This window comes from Heteronotia binoei, chromosome 18 (genome assembly GCF_032191835.1).
Source record: "Heteronotia binoei isolate CCM8104 ecotype False Entrance Well chromosome 18, APGP_CSIRO_Hbin_v1, whole genome shotgun sequence".
NCBI classification, from domain to species: domain Eukaryota; kingdom Metazoa; phylum Chordata; class Lepidosauria; order Squamata; family Gekkonidae; genus Heteronotia; species Heteronotia binoei.
The window spans coordinates 27,264,322-27,281,777 of NC_083240.1; the positions used below are offsets into that span (position 1 = coordinate 27,264,322).

At 43.2% G+C, this 17,456-nt stretch overlaps 1 protein-coding gene across 1 annotated transcript in view; it reads right to left on the reverse strand.

Moving 5' to 3' along the window:
* Positions 1-5,950: 5,950 nt before the first annotated feature.
* LOC132587364 (uncharacterized) overlaps positions 5,951-17,456 on the reverse strand; it is a 44,150-nt gene continuing 32,644 nt past the window's right edge. Inside the window, exons 5-6 of the mRNA XM_060259641.1 lie at positions 7,997-8,198; positions 5,951-6,005 (exon numbers count right to left, since the gene is read on the reverse strand). Coding sequence (XP_060115624.1) covers positions 5,951-6,005; positions 7,997-8,198 — 257 coding nt within the window. The remainder of the gene's footprint in view (positions 6,006-7,996; positions 8,199-17,456) is intronic.

The following is a 17,456-nucleotide window of genomic DNA, read 5'->3' on the forward strand; positions in this document are numbered from 1 at the left end:
AAGCAGCCATTTTCTCCAGGGGAACTTATCTCTGTCAACTAGTGATCAGCTGTAATCCCAGGAGTTCTCCAGCCAGTACCTGGAGGCTGGCAACCAAAAGTACTTTGTAAGTAGCCCTAAGTAAATCCTCAACTCTTGGTCAGTTGGGGATTGAGTATAGCTGACCACTGAAACCTTTCCTAGGTTTGTTACCAGACCTCGGCAACAAAGAGTTCTTTAGCATACCACCAGTTTTCTTTGACCCCAGAGACTCGCATGCGGTCCCAGCAGGTGCAACCCAGGTCAGGTCAGGAAGGCAAATGGGATGGACCGAAGCAGTGATTGGTGTTGCTCTTGCTAGCTGAATTAATACAAGATCGTCTTGCTCCTTTAAGGAGTGATGGATGATCTCAATGATGGAATAGAGTTCACTCCCATGAGGATATTTCCCCTCTGCACCAAACTGAACAGAATATACCGAGACATCGTTGCTGCAAGTCAAAAGACAGAAGGGAAGGGAGGAGAAGAAGAAACTTATCCATCATTTCCATGCAATGAGACCTTACCAGTTATCTGTTTCCCAAGCAGCCAGCTCACCAACATGTCATGCCCCTTGTCCCTTGCCTGCACAAAAGAAAGGACCAACAAAATGTTGTACTTGGGATTACATGAGAACCATAAGAGGAGCCATCTTGAATCCAGTCTAACACTCTGTATCACACAGCAGCCCAACCCAGGTGCCATCACTTTGTCAGAACTGCAGCATACTGGGCCACAGTTCTGACATAGTGAATTTTATTGTAAACACTTTCCGAATATTTTTTATTGTACCTTGTGTGTATGTTTGTATACAGGGCTCTTTTTTGTAGAAAAAGCCCAGTAGGAACTCATTTGCATAGTAGGCCACACCCCCAGATATCACCATCGTTTCACCCAGCACTTTTTTGGAGAAAAAGCCCAGCAGGAACTAATTTGCATATCAGGCCACACACCCTGACGCCAAGGCAGCCGGAACTGTGTTCCTGTGCGATCCTTTTAGAAAAAAGCCCTGTATATATATCTTCTTGAAATTAGTTAACATATGTCTGTTTTGCAGGTGTTTGAGCATAATAAATGTCTGTCTGTCTTGGTACCATCTGGAGGACCACCAGTGGAGCCAGAACTCCCCTGCCCCAAGCACCAAGAATACAGAGCATCACTGCCGCAGACATGGCTAACAGCCACAGATGGACCTCTGCTCCATATGTTTATCCAATCCCCTCTTAAAGCTTTCTGTGCTTGTAGCTGCCACTACTTCAGCAGAATTCCACGTGTCAATTACACTTTGCAGTTGTCATTTCCTTAATTCATGTGAAAATATTATGCTTTTTGTCTGCAGAAACCAACTCCCTAGAACTCTGCACATGCTCAGAAGCACTCTACCCTTGGTTCAATTACGTTTTAAAAGCTTCTTCTCGGGAGTGGCGGATGGAAATTTGACTGTGCTCAGAATTGCGGTTTCAATTGTTTCAATCTGGATAATAATAAAAGCATACCCTATATGGTATAGATGATTTCGAGAACCCTCATTGGTGTTTTTACAAGTACCACGGTAATCAACACGTCATAAAGACTTGTCATCTCTCTGGTTGCATCAGTGTCACGAGTTCAATGATTAATGAAGAGTCAACTTGGAAAACAGAGTTCATTTTCTTTCACTCTGGCAGAACTGGATGGTTTGGCTGTAACAGCAAAGTCAGCAGAATTGCATTCCTCCTCATTTTGCATAGTGGGTTCTGCCAGCAGAAAACCAGATCTGCCATTCATTTTCTCTTGCTTTCTGTTTATGTCTTAAGAAGATCTAGGAAGAATACTACAGGAACGGGCAGGTTGTTAAGCCATTGCCTGCATTTGTGGTTCTGTGAGGAGTTGCTTCTAGGTATGCAGCAGGCCAATTTCAAAACCAAACAAATGGGAGCTTGTTTCCTTTGGGGAGGAAAGGGTTTGGCACCCGTGGGTATTTTATTTATTTCAAAGGTTTTTCTGGCATCTTCTTGCCCAAACTGGCATTTAAATTGGCACTGCAACAGATCAGATTCTGAACTTGGACTCAGTGTGAATCAAATTATCCGTACAATGGGGAAAAAATTCCAGAATTAAGTAATAAAAAAAGACCATCCTCCAAACTACGGTTGCCAGCCTCCAGGTGGCAGCTGGAGATCTCCTGGGATGACAACGTATCTCCAGGTGACAGAGATTGAAGGAAATGGCCACTTTGGAAGGTGGTCTCTATGGCAGTGTTCCCCTCCACAAGGTCCCTCCCATCCCCAACCCCTGCCCTCCTCAGGCTCCAGCCATAAAATCTCCCAGAATTTCCAAACCCAGAGCTTGGCAACTCTACTCTAAACTACATATGGGGGAAAAAAAAATAAGATTTCACAATGTTTCATTTTGAGATCTGAGCTACCATTCCGAGGGCTGCCCATCAACACCAAAAATATTGTTGAAAGTAGATGTCTACGCAGAGAAAAGGAAACTGTCTTTTCTAAGTAAGAGAAGGGGAAGCAAGGCAATAGCAACAGGGGGAAAGATGGTGCCGGGTGAATGAGCAAGTGGAGGAGGGGAAGGGAGGAAGGAGGGAGGGAGGGAGGGAGGAAAAGACAGCAGAGAAGTGGCAGCAAATAATAAAGTTGCCAGCCATCAAGTGGGACCTGGAGATCCCTTGGAATTACAACTGATCTCCAGACTACTGAGAGAAAACGGCTGCTTGGGAGCGCAGGCTCAATAGCAACATATCCTGCTTATGTCCCTCCCCAACCCTACCTTCGAGGAATTTCCAAACCTAGAGTTAGAAAACCTAGCAATGGAAAGGGAGTGGGGAAAGAAGGTGGAGGAAGAAGTGATAAGGCGGAAACAAAGGCAGAAAGAAGCAGGGAGCAGCAGGCAGGCCTTGAATTCAGCAAGAGCTCACAGGAGTGCAGCTCCTGAACCTTTCTGACAGCCCCTCCTCCTCCTCCCCACCCACCTACCTTGTCCATGGAATAGTAGGTGCAGCTGCATAACAATCCCTGGATTAGGAGAGTGGGCAGCCAGCCAGCCACCAGGAGCTTTGCCATGGCCCCAGCAGCCCTCATTAACCCCTGGAGCTCTCATTAACCACCCTTTCTCCACTTATGTGATTTTGGGCAGTGGGTGGCTTGCTGGCCTTTTGACTGGGGGGGACGGCCCAGGGGAGCCCCAGGAGAGATAGGCCTGCTTGGGCTGGCTTGAGCCAGCCCAAGCAGGCCTCACTTGGCCGGGGCTCTCCTTTCTTGCATTGGGTTGCTTTTGGCTGGTGGGGGATGGCATATGCTAATGATTATGCTAATGAGTTCCACCACCTATTTTTCTACAAAATGACCCCTGGCAGCAGGAGTGGCTGGAACTCCTCGGAAGTTCCTTACAGTACATAAAACCAGAAAATCGAAAGGATAAACCCACCCAAGGGGGGGATTTTTTTTAAATTGCATCATAACAGCAATAGCTGCAGCAGCAGGCACGCAAGACTTGAGCAAACTGGACTGACTTGCCCAGGAGTGCCTTTCAGAAGGGCCTCTGAAAGTGATCTACACTGATGAGCAAACTAGAATAGAGACCTTCAGGAGCGAGTCTCTTGGAGTCGTTCAGGTATGAATCAGGAAGACTTGTTTTCTAAGAGCCATGTAGACATGTCTTCAGAGCCTTCTAGGAGCCAACAGCCCACTCCCTTTTCCATTTGACTCTTGACTCCACCATGCACTCACTGGGTAGCCATAGGTAAGCCATTCCCTCTCCCAGCCTCAACCCCTGCAGTTAGCTACAGTGTGGAGATAATACTGGTCTACCAGTCAGGGTAGCTGAGAACAATGTTCCCTCTAAGCTGCAGAGTCTTCCGAGCAAAAATTCTACTTTGTGAGCTGCTGGCATTAAAGTTATGAGCTGCTGCATCAATGAGTGTGCTCTGGGGTCATTCTTCCTGAGCGAAGACAAAAATGAGCTGGAGGCTAAAAATCTGTGAGCTAGCTCACACTAACTCAGCTTAGAGGGAACACTGGTTGTGAGGTACGATGAGCTTGGCCTGCATTGGCCATGATTGCTGGAGTAGCAGCAGCATAGGCTGGGTGGATTATGGGTAGAGCCTGGCAGAAACTGGAAGGGTATTGGCTTTTCAGACTCAGGGATTTGTTACATAACCAAGCAAAGCTTTACTGGTTGAACCAGATGAACACAGGGCGGAGTACCTCCTTGCTGCCTGTGCTCTCGATTGTGTGGGTTCTGTTGGCAGAAGACTGGTGGATGGACTGCTCCACCTCTGAAGGTCAACAGTTGGACGGGGCTGGCTTTTGGATCCATCCTGATGTTCTGAGTGCCTCTTGCAGACAAATTACGAGCCAGTCTGTTGGTCTCCACTGGATTTGCTAAGACAAGGCTCTCAGTCCTCAGGGCTGTGGGAGTGAATTTGGAAGTCTGGAAACAAATGGCTATGAATGGCTCTAAGTGTTTGTGGAGGTGGTGTTTAGGTGTCATTCCGATGAACGCTGCTAACACATGATTAAATTCTCCAAGTCATTTCCTCAAGATTTGTTGGTTGGCCATTGGCTCCCAGATGGCTCTTAGGAGACAAGTTCAGGGAGGATCAATTAAGAAACGTGTTAAGGATAATAGCCCTGTGATACCTCCATGTACAAAAGCAGTGGTTAGGGACAAACAAGTGAAGGCTGTTTCCTTGGTGCTCTTCTAGAGAACTTGGGCAGGTATAGGGATGGGCACCAACTGGGAAAATGCGGTTCTGTTCATAGTGCGCCCAGTTCACAAACCACGGACAGCCTGGTAGAACCATCACCAATGTGCTAGAGCAGGGGTGGCCAAACTGCGGCTCTCAAACATCTAACATTCATATCTTGCGGCTCTCAAACATCTGATGTTTATTCTATGTGGCTTGTATATTAAGCAAGTTTGGCCACCTCTGTGCTAGAGACACCAAGGGTGGAATTCTAGCAGAAGCTCCTTTGCATATTAGACCACACACCCCTGATGTAGCCAATTCTCCAAGAGCTACATCCCTGAGAGACACTAAACTCCTGAGAGACACTAAACTTGCAGGGGATCTCTGTCTGACTCGCCTCTACCTGTCCTCCAAGTGTGGTGAGGATTGGATTTATGGGATCTGAATTATGGCCCCCATGGAAGGTGCCTCCAGGGAAGGGTTTCTTAGGGACATGACAGGTGCAGGTTCAGGAGGTTTCTTTTTCTTTCTCTCTCTCTAGGTTTCTCTGCTGCTCTTGTCAGTTTCAAATGACCATTGTCAGTTTCAAGAGAGTCCTCCTCTCCCCCCCCCCCCCGCTTGCTAGACTCCCTTTATGTTCCCATCTTCTTGCACAGAGTTTACAAAATCCTCCCACTCCTGGATTTCTTGTGACACTGCTTTGAGATTGACCAGTCCTTTTAAGCTTACACTTCCACAGTAGAACCGAATTGTGTTGGGCATTCTGTACACTAAGCAAGTTGTGCTGGACTTCCAAAATTCCCCTTCCCGGCTTGGATTTATTGTGACATGGTGCTTTGAGACTGACCAGTTCTTTTAAGCTTGCATTAAAAGATGGATTCTGCTGGGCATTCTGTAAACTGAACAGGTTGTGCTGGGCTTGGAAAAAAATGTCCCCCAGTTCAGTTTGTACAGCAGGGATTCTGTGGTTTGACATTTGTTCTCTTTTGCTTGCATTGCAGCAGTTACAGGAGTCAATGGAACATCTTAGGAACAAGCCAGTGATACCAAAATCACAAAGAAACTTCCACCTCCCATCTTGCTTTGAAGTTTGGTAAACATCTTGATTGAGTGGCAATTGTCTGGAAAGGTATTCATTCACAAACAGCAATGAAACTCTGCTAACAGCTTCGAAGTCTGTGGAAAATTCATGCTGGTTGACCTGTCCTGAACTTGACTTCATGAACTGGCCAAAATTTTTGACAAACTTTAGTTCATAAACCAGTTGGTGCCCATCCTGATACAGGTGTCTAGCTGGTCACTCCTAGAGAAAAATGGGGCGAGGGAGCAATGCAGACCTGGGTCTGATCCTGCAAGTCAGTTCTTAGAACATAGGAGTTCCTGATCTTCCCATACGACTTCTGGTCATGTTTCCATACTCTTCCACTTCCCATGGGCCCACATCTAGCCATGACAGTCCTCTTCCGCAAAAGAAAAACACAATGACCTGTTCATCAGCAATTGAAAGTGCAATCCCAATTACACCCTTTTAATCCCATCGAAGTCACTGGGTTTAGAAGGGTGTAACTTTCTTTAGGACTGCTTAGTCTATGTAGCTTTAAACATCTGCTTCTTGAACTCTCCACAATGGATTGGGTTGAATCTCTCTCTGGACATGTGTGTGTGTCTGCAAAGTGATGTAAAGCTGCAGTCGCAGCCAACATATGACAACTCCAGCAAGGGAATTTCAAGGCAAGCAGAGGCGGTTTGCCACTGCCTTCCACTGCAGAATCTGCCTTGCTAGTTTCCAATCCAAGTACCCACCCTGCTTATCTTTTGAGATCTAATGCAGTTGGGCTATACCAGGGGTATAGTTTGGCTATACTAGGGAGCCACATGTAGCTCTTTCACATATTGTGTGGGTCTTGAAGCCCCTACCACCCTGTCAGCCGGCTTGGAGAAGGCATTTCTCTCTTTAAATTACTTCACCAAACCAGCCAGTGTTGCTTTCTTTCTTAAGTTGCTTTCTTTCCACCTCTCCCTCACTCCCCATCTATTTGCCTTTTCCTTCCTTCCTTCCTTCCTTCCTTCCTTCCTTCCTTCCTTCCTTCCTTCCTTCCTTCCTTCCTTCCTTCCTTCCTTCCTTCCTTCCTTCCTCGTGACTCTCAAACATCTGATGTTTACTCTATGTGGCTCTTACGTTAAGCAGGTTTGCCACCCCTGGGCTATACCATGTAGCTTTTGCTCCCCATGTATTACTGTGAAGAGGAACTGAGTATCTTGTATGAACAAATTTCTCCTGTCCTGTTTTTTGCTCCAACATTCCTCCTTGATTCTTCGTTAGTTAGAATTTCTAACATTATCTAGAGCTGGAGCATGAACACTTTGCTACATTTTTAAGTCCATTTGGTTCATTTGCATCTTTTGTCCTCCTTCATTGGGTCAATGCATACTGATAAATTTGGGAGTCAAGTGATTAAGCTTGCATCAAGACCCAAGGCAGCTTATAGAGTTCTTTTCTCCTTCATTTTCTCCTCACAACAACCCTGTGAGCATGTGACTGGCCTAAGGTCACCCAGCCAGCAAGCTTCCACAGCATGAGTGGGGATTTGAATGCAGGTCACCCGGATACACTTAACCACCATCCCACACTGGCTTTCAGAGGATTCCTACTGCACTGGATACACTGTGGAAACCATTGTTGTAAGTCGAATGTGCAAAATCCAGGGAGCAAGTTTGATATACAGACAATATCAGAAATATTAATCAAATCGTCAGCAACCTGACTTGAGCAAGGTAAGGCCTTTTGGAGAAGACTGAGTGACATCAGGGAAATAGGATGGCCAGGAACAGAAGAAGATATTGGATTTATATCCTGCCCTCCACTCCGGATCTCAGAGCAGCTCACAATCTCCTTTATTTCCGTCCCCCACAACAGACACCCTGTGAGGTGGGTGGGGCTGGAGAGGGCTCTCACAGCAGCTGCCCTTTCAAGGACAACCTGTGCCAGAGCTCTGGCTGACCCAAGGCCATTCCAGCAGGTGCAAGTGGAGGAGTGGGGAATCAAACCCGGTTCTCCCAGATAAGAGTCTGCACACTTAACCACTACACCAAACTGACACCCCTACCTAGAGCAGGGGTGGCCAAACTGTGGCTCAGGAGCCACATGTGATAAGAGTTGCCAGTTTTCTTGCTGTCTCCCGCAGATGTGCTTTGAACTATTGCTTTAGCTGAGAATCATGAGTTTTTCACTGTATCACTGCGCAGAATTCCCCTTTCCCAGTACAGTTTCTGGTCAAAATGGCAGAAACTCACCTGGATGCCACACAGCTGCTGGCGCTCAGCACCCACTGTTCAGTGATCAGGCTCCCCAGGCATGCGGGATCCCCGTTCTTCAACACTGTGACATGCCAGGGAAAGCCCTCCTTGGTGTCAAGGTTGCCGTCATTCCAGTTATCACTTACCCCATTAAGGAGTGACAGAGATGACGGCTTCAAAAGGCAAAGTCCATTGTATTCTAATGACAGAGCAGAAGAGCCAGTTTAATAAAGCATCATAGCTTGTTGGTTGTTACTGTCACTGGGGCTATTTACATTCTACATATACAGGCACACACACATATATACAAAAGGCCTTTTCAGGCATTACATGCAGGTGTACCTAGAGCAGGGGTGGCCAAATTGTGGCTCAGGAGCCACATGTGGCTCTTGCACACATATTTGTGGCTCTCAAAGCACACTGCCCCATTGGCCAGCTTGGAGAAGGCATTTCTCTCTTTAAATCACTTCTTCAAGCCAGCCAGCAGCTTGGAGAATGCATTTAAAGTTGTTTTCTTTCCACCTCTCTCTCCTCCCTTCCCCATTTATTCTTCCTTCCTTCCTTCCTTCCTTCCTTCCTTCCTTCCTTCCTTCCTTCCTTCCTTCCTTCCTTCCTTCCTTCCTTCCTCTCTCGTGGCTCTCGAACATCTGATGTTCTTGTCTTGCAGCTCTCAGACATCTGACATTTATTCTCTGTAGCTCTTATGTTAAGCAAGTTTGGATCCCTGATGTTAGAGGCTAACTATTTGTATTAGGAGTGCAAGCAGGAAACGTATTTTGCATGGGTGCAAACCATCCAATGGATTTCCCAGGCTCTGATTTGCACATGCTGAAGTTTACATGCAAACTGGCCCTGTTCAGACAACATGGTGACTGAGTGTGTCAGGAGCAATGCATGCTCCCAACAAATGTGGATAGCAGCATCCCAGTATGGATGGCCATAACATCTGAAAAGGGCAACACATGGAATCAAACACACGGAATCAAATCCCTGAATTCTGCACGCTGCAAGACCTATACAAATGAACATTTGTACTGCATTATACTGTGAAGTCAATGGTCCAGCTGGCTCGGTATTCTCTGACCAGCAGCAGCTCTTCAAGGCTGCAAGCAGAGAGGGGCCTTTCCCAAAACCTGCCACCTGTGACTGCTCCTAAACAGAGATCCCAGGGACCGAGCCAGCCCTTTACTTCTGGACACAGAGAGTTATTGAAATGTGGAATTCGCTGCCAGAGGATGTAATGATGGCTACAGGCATAGGTAGCTTTAAAAGGCGATTGAATATATTCATGGAGGAGAGGCCTATCAGTGGCTACTAGTTATGGTGACTGAGGGGAACCTCTACATTCAGAGGCATTAAACCTCAGAATCCCAGAGCCAGGAGGCAACATCAGGGGAAGATCTTAGCCCAGGGGTGGCCAAACTTGCTCAACATAAGAGCCACATAGAATAAACATCAGATGTTTGAGAACCGCAAGACATGAACATCAGGTGTTTGAGAGCCACAAGAAGGAAGGGAAGGAAGGAAGGAAGCTCTAACTTTTAATGCATTCTCCAAGTTGCTGGCTTGGCGAAGTGATTTAGAGAGACAAATGTCTTCTCCAAGCTGGCTGACAGGGTGGTGGGGGCTTTGAGAGCCACACAATATGTGTGAAAGAGCCACATGTGGCTCCCAAGCAGGGCTGGGCCTAGGGTGCATGGCACCCCAGGCAGCCTCACACCCCGTCGCCCCCTCTGCACAGCCACACCAACCCCCTCCACGGTGCTTCCTCCTCCCTCCCTTACAATTTCAATGCCCAGGAAGGGACAGTGGAGTGCCTTGCTTCCAGGGCTCTTTAATGGCCGTCCCCCTGGTGATCAGCTGATAGGCTGCTGCCTCCTCCCCCCTTCCTTTCCCTGTGATCCGCCGCTCTTTCAGCGGTTCACTTGTCCTTCCCGCCATGCTGCCCCCTCAACCCCGCACTGATCCTGACCACTCCAAAGGGCCGGCATAGGAGCCATGAGCCTCCAGTGTGGTTTTACCCACTGATCAGCCTTTAAAGAGCCCAGGAAGTGCGGCGCTCCACCACCCCTTCCTGGGCATTGAAATGGTGAGGGAGGAGGAGGAGGCAAATAGGGATTTGCCTAAGGGGTGGGTGGAGAGCCAAATTTGGTGCCCTCCACCAGCACACTAGGCAAATGCCTAATGGGCGAGCTGGCCCTGCTCCTGAGCCACAGTTTGGTCACCCTTGTCTTAGCCTCTGTCCTATTGTTGGACCTCCAGTTTGGTATAGTGGTTAAGTGTTCGGACTCTTATCTGGAAGAACCGGATTTGATTCCCTACTCCTCCATTTGCACCTGCTAGCATGGCCTTGGGTCAACCATAGCTCTGGCAGAGGTTGTCCTTGAAAGGGCAGCTGCTGTGAGAGTTCTCTCAGCCCCACCCACCTCACAGGGTGTCTGTTGCGGGGGAAGGAGATAAAGGAGATTGTGAGGCGCTATGAGACTCTGAGATTCAGAGTGGAGGGTGGGATATAAATCCAATATCTTCATCATCATCATCATCATCATCATCATCATCTTCTCCTTCTCCTCCTTCTCCTTCTTCTCCTTCTCCTCCTCCTCCTCCTCTAGAGGAACTGGTTGGCTACTGTGTGAGACAGGATGCAGGGCTAGATGGACCACTGGTCTGATCCAACAGGGCTCTTCTTATGTTCTTATCAGGGGAAGGCCTTGGCCTCTATGATCTGTGGTTGGACCTCCAGAGGAACTCATCGACCACTGCATGAGACAGGATGCTGGACTGCACTCCAGCATCCTCGCCTTCCAACCCACCCCACTCACAAGGCCTCTACCATATATAGAGGTCTTGCAAAAGACATGAACATGTGAAGCTGCCCTAAAATGAATCGGAACTTTGGTCCACTGGAGTCAGTATTGAGTCTACTCAGACTGGCAGTGGCTCTCCAAGGTCTCATGCGGAGGTCTTCGACGTCACCTACTGCCCAGTCCATTTAACTGGAGATGCCGGGGATTGATCCTGCGACCTTCTGCATGCAATGCAGAGGTTCTTCTGCTGACCCAGGGCCCCTCCTCCCAATATCACATGGCCCTGCTGATAAAGTGGGTAGAACTCCATTCACTTTGGCCAAGGGCTTTCAAGTCGCTGCTGCTCTCTCTTGACCCTCAGGGTTGAGTAAGCCTGTCTTTATAGTTCATTTATTTAATTCTGTTACCTTTCCCGAGGCAAAAATTTGGCAGTATCTGCATTCAGTTCTAGGCCAGATCAATATCTTTGAACTCAACCATGTCATCACCCCAGGACAGCAGAAAAATGTAGGCTGGTTTTTTTTTTATTATTATTTTACAAAAATGCAACTTGATTCTTGATGCTCAGTTGCAGGAGCTCCTTCTCTGAGGATGGAACAGGGATGAATTGCTAGAGAACATCCCAGGTTCCACCTCCAGTTAAAGGATGGAAAATTCTAATTCAGATGCCTAAATACAAAGCAGTTTTGTATGGCTGGATTTAGGAAGAAGCTGGCTCAAGAGCAGAGTGCCTGCATTGAGATCAGAATGTCCTCAGTTCAATCTCTGGCAACTCCCAACTAAGAGATAGCAAATATTGGCGAATGACCCTTCAACTCCTGAGATTGCAGAGAACCACTGGGCTTAGTGACCCTTTGTATGTGTACTGAACAGGAGCACACCGGCCCATTGTGCTTGCACAAAGAAGCAGTTCCTCACTCTCATGCAACCAAGAAGAGTCCCTGAAACGCCAGCAGCCTTCCTGGAGCTGAACACATGGAAGGAGATGACAGGCATTGCTTATCAGAGGTCCCCAACCTTTTTGAAGAAGAAGACAGCAGATTCATAGCCCGCCCTTCTCTCTGAATCAGAGACTCAGAGCGGTTTACAATCTCCTTTATCTTCTCCTCCCACCACAGAGGTGGGTGGGGCTGAGAGAGCTCTCACAGCAGCTGCCCTTTCAAGGACAACTCCTGTGATAGCTATGGCTAACCCAAGACCATTCCAGCAGCTGCAAGTGGAGGAATCATAGAATCATAGAGTTGGAAGGGACCTCCAGGGTCATCTAATCCAACCCCCTGCACAATGCAGGAAACCCACAAATTCCTACCCCAAATTCACAGGATCTTCATCGCTGTCAGATGGCCATCTAGCCTCTGTTTAAAAATCTCCAAGGAAGGAGAGCCCACCACCTCCCGAGAAAGTCTGTTCCACTGAGGAATCGCTCTAACGGTCAGGAAGTTCTTCCTAATGTAGAGCCGGAAACGCTTTCTGGGTTAAAACAATTGTATTTGGTAACAAATTATATTTCTTGCATCATTAATAACTTATTTTATCTATCCCATATATTACTTTCTAACCACCCCTCCCCCCATTACTTGACCCCTGCCGGTGTTATTTACTTAAAGTACTAATGTTTAAAGGTACCCTTAACTAATAAAAACAAAAATTAATATTCGTCTTTTTTCTAAGACTTAATCATTATCAAAAATTGTCCAATGTCCTTTTATTTTCCACTCTTTTTCTACATATCTTTTGAACTTTTTCCACTACATCTTAAAAACTTCATAGTCTCTTACAATTCTTGTTAATTTGTCCATTTCACTCCATGTCATAACTTTTACAATCCAATCCCATTTCTCTGGTATTTTTTCTTGCTTCCACAACTGCGCATATAATGTCCTAGCAGCTGAAAGCAAGTACCAAATTATAGTTCTATCTTCTTTTGGAAATTTTTCCATTTGTAATCCCAACAGAAAGTCTCTGCAACTTTCTTAAATTCATATCCCAAGATCCTAGAAATTTCTTGTTGAATCATCTGCCAATACTTTTTTGCTCTTTCACAAGTCCACCACATATGGTAGAAAGAACCTTCATGTTTTTTACATTTCCAACATCTGTCTGGCATCTTATTATTCAACTTTGCCAATTTCTTAGGAGTCATATACCATCTATACATCATTTTAAAACAGTTCTCTTTAATACTATGACACGTCGAAAGCTTCATAGAGTTCTTCCACAAATATTCCCAAGTTTCCATCTGTATTCCTTTATTTACATTAATTGCCCACTTAATCATTTGAGATTTCACTACTTCATCTTCCGTAGACCATTTTAAAAGTAATTTATATAATTTTGAAATGAACTTTCGTTGTCTCCAAGCAGAACTTTTTCCATTTGTTTGCTCTTTTCTTATTCCTTCAGTTTTAATGTCATTCTCCACCAAGCTCTTTATTTGTTGCATTTGAAACCAATCATATTTATTATTCAGCAGTTTTCAATTCTATTTTGCCACTTTGTATTTTTAATAGTTGATTATATGACAACCACTTTTCTTCACCCGTCTCAGCTGTTATTTTTATCACTTCAGCTGGCACTATCCATAACGGTTTTCTCTCACCTCCATATTTCTTATATTTCATCCATGTATTTAGCAAGCTATTTCTTATATAATGGTGAGAGAAAAAGCCGTCTATCTTTTTCCCCCCATAATACATATAAGCGTGCCAGACAAATTTATTTCCATGACCTTCCAACGCTAAGAGTTTTTTTGTTTAACAACATTATCCATTCTTTTATCCATACTAAGCAAACTGCTTCATGATATAATTTTAAGTCTGGTAATTGAAATCCGCCTCTCTCTTTTGCATCTGTTAACATTTTCATTTTAATTCTTGTTTTCTTCCCCTCCCACACAAACTCTGAAATTTTTCTTTGCCATCTATTAAATTGTTTCCTGTCTTTCACAATCGGAATAGTTTGAAACAAATACATTATTCTTGGTAGAATATTCATTTTAATTGCAGCTATTCTACCCAACAGTGACAAATTAAGTTTATTCCACTTTAACATATCTTCATCCATTTTACGCCATAGCTTCTCATAATTATTTTTGAACAAATCAATATTCTTCATTGTTATCTCCACACCCAAATATTTTACCTTGGAGGTAACTTCACAGCCCGTTAGTCTCTGCAATTCTTGTTGCTTATTTATTTGCACATTTGCATATTTTACATAGAAGTTTTGATTTTTCTTTATTAATACAAAGTCCCGCCAACTCCCCATATTCTTGTATTTTGGCTAACAACAAAGGTGTGACTTGTATGGGTTTTTCATTTATAAACATTATATCATCTGCAAATGCTCTGTATTTGTAAATAAATCCTTTTACTTTTAATCCTTCTATTTCTTTATCTTCTTGAATTTGCATCAGTAATATTTCAAGAGTCATTATAAACAACAGTGGGGAAAGTGGACAACCTTGTCTTGTACCTTTACTAATTATCATGTCTTCTGTAAGATCAGCATTTATACATAGCCTTGCACGTTGTTCAGTATATATTGCTTTTATCATTCTTATAAAGCTTTCTCCCAGCTCCATTTTCTCCATTACTGCAAACATAAAATCCCAATTTAAATTGTCAAATGCTTTCTCTGCGTCCGCAAAGAATAATGCTACTTCCTTTTCTGGATGTCTTTCATAATATTCTACAATATTTACAACAGTTCTGATATTGTCTCTTATTTGCCTTTTGGGAAGAAACCCCGCTTGATCTTCCTTTATAAAATTTATCAAATGTTGTTTGAGCCGTTCTGCCAAGATTCTTGTATATATTTTATAGTCATTATTTAATAATGAAATTGGTCTATAATTTTTTACATTCATAACATCTCTATCTTCCCTTGGAATCAACGAAATAACAGCTTCCTTCCACGTATTTGGTATTTTCCCTTTTGTTCTTATCATATTCATCAATTTCTGAAGTTTCGGGATTAACTCCTCTTTGAGGGTTTTAAAAAATTTAGCTGTATATCCATCTGGCCCAGGTGCTTTTCCATTTTTCATTGCATTAATTGCTGCTTCAATTTCTATCTTTTCAATTGGATCATTCAAAACTTTTCACATATTTTCTGCTAAGGGTGTTATTTTTATCTTTTGTAACTACTCATCCATCTTTCTTTTCCTTATTTTAACACCTTTAAATAACTTGGCATAATACTTAAAGAATTCTCTTTTTATTCCTTCTTGATCTACCACCTCTCTTCCATCCACCATAATTTTATTAATAATTTTACTTTCTCTCTTTTCCTTCAGTTGCCAGGCCAAATATTTTCCGGGTTTGTTTGCTCCCTCAAAAGATTTCTGCTGCAATCTTTTCAATCCAGTTCTTTATTTAACAAATGTCTCATTTGCATTTGTAATATTGTAATCTCCCTTATAATTTTCTTTTTCCCTGGCCTTTTTCTCAGTTCCCCTTCTTTTTTCTTTATTTCATTTTGAATGTCCAACATCTGTTTTTCTTTTGCCCTTTTATCTTTGTTATTCAATGTAATCAATATTCCTCTCATTACTGCTTTATAAGCATCCCAGACCGTCTGAAATTCTATATCCTCTTTATCGTTTATTTGGAAGAAAGCTTTAGTTTCATTTTCTAGAGATGTCACTGTTTCTTTATTCTGTAGTAAATCTTCATTCAATCTCCATCTTCTCAACTTCTTAGACAATTTTGTAATCCACATTATTGGATTATGGTCAGCCCCAATTTTAGGTAAAATCTCTATTTTCTTTGTTATAAGGTCTAAGTCTTTAGTGCCCCACAACATGTCAATTCTGGAAAAAGTTTTATGTCATGCTGAAAAAAAAAGTATAGTCCCACACTTCAGGATTAAATTTCCTCCATATATCCTCCGAATTTTTTTGTTTGTCCAATTCAAAAAAAGACTTTGGCAATTTTCCTTCCTTATTATTTTTTTTACCCCCAGACCTATCCAGTGTGTTCTTAATTGTTCCATTAAAGTCCCCCATTATCAAAACTTGGTCATAAGTCAGTTCATCAAGTTGTTGTATAATGTCTTTTAAAAAAGCATCCTTTGCACCATTTGGTGCATACAGTCCCAATAACAACTTTTTTGCATTTAATATCATTTCTACCACTACAAATCTTCCATCTTTATCTTTGAACACTAATTTTGGCTCAAATTCTTGTTTAATATAGAAAACCACTCCCCTTTTTTTCTGTTCAGCCAATGAATAAAATTCTAGACCCAGTTGTTTATTCCATAACAATCTGTAATCCTTTTGTTTGATATGCACTTCTTGTAAACAAACTATATTACAATTTTGCTTTTTAATCCAATGAAACGTTGCCTTTCTTTTTTGTGGCGAATTTAGTCCATTTACATTCCAAGATAATAATTTGTAACCCATCATGGTGCAAATTCTTTATGTTCTTCATAAAACCTACACAGTTCCTGTGTGCTTGTAATTGCATATTATCCATCTATACTTCATTTCATTGTCACGTAGTTTTTCTGTCAATTTTTTGTATGCTTTTCTGTCATTTATCACTTGCCTTGGCAATTCTTTCATGATTCTTACTCTGCTGCCTCCCACAATGTCTTTTCAAAATTTTTATTCAACATTTTCCCCACCATTTCTTTTGCCATATATCTTATAACCACATCTCTTGGTAGATTATTTTTCTTGGCATATAGTGAGTTCACTCTATACATATAGTCATACATGCTTCTAGTTCCTTCAGGATCTTCCTCCAAAAATTCTGCAACTATTCTCATTATATATCCTTTCAAATCAGTCTCTTCATCCTCAGGTACTCCTCTCAGACGTATCTGGGTTTTCATCAATTTGCAGTCATGAATTGCCACCTTTTCTTGCATTTTTAGCAAGGTGGAATCATGTACTTTCACTCTCTCTTCCACCTCTTGCACTTTCTTTGATGTTACCACAGTCTCATTTCTGAGATCTTCTATATCTTTCCTTAGCTCTTCAATGACTTTTCTAATTTCTTTTTTAGAAGCAGTTATCATGTCTCTCACCCCTTTCATGATCCTGGCTTTCATTGCTTCTAATTGCTCTTGCATTTTCTCCATTGAGGCAGTCCTTGCACGGGTTAACTTATGCTCTAAAATTAAAAAAAACACTAAAAATTTTGACCTCTCCAAATTAAATTTAAACTATCAGGTTTGATAGAGTAAGGCTTGCTCTTTTCAATAAGCCTAATTTCGCCGTCCTCAGAGCCTCCTGGGCTCAGATATTCATTTTTAAAGTTTTTATTTCTTCCAAAATGGCAGTTGCAACTTTCTGCTTCCCTTTTAAAAAAATTTCCCTTCAAAAAGCTTCTAAAATAATTATCAACGATAATGTCCAATAGTATTTACCTTATAATTGTCACCTCTGTCAGCTTCACCAAATTTTAATGTCCCGAACACTTTAAAAACTTTGTTTAAATTTTGACCTCCTAGCAATGGCCGCCAATGTTTTTCTATGATATTATAGCCCTAGAGTAGGCTAGCTGCTTCAATGATTTCCCTTTTCCATCTGACACTTCCTGCTTTTCTTGCCACCAAATCCCGTTTTCACTGGTAAAAAGATCTCATGATGTTTGACGTATTTCCTGTGTTGACTGTGAGAGCTGCAAATCTGTGAA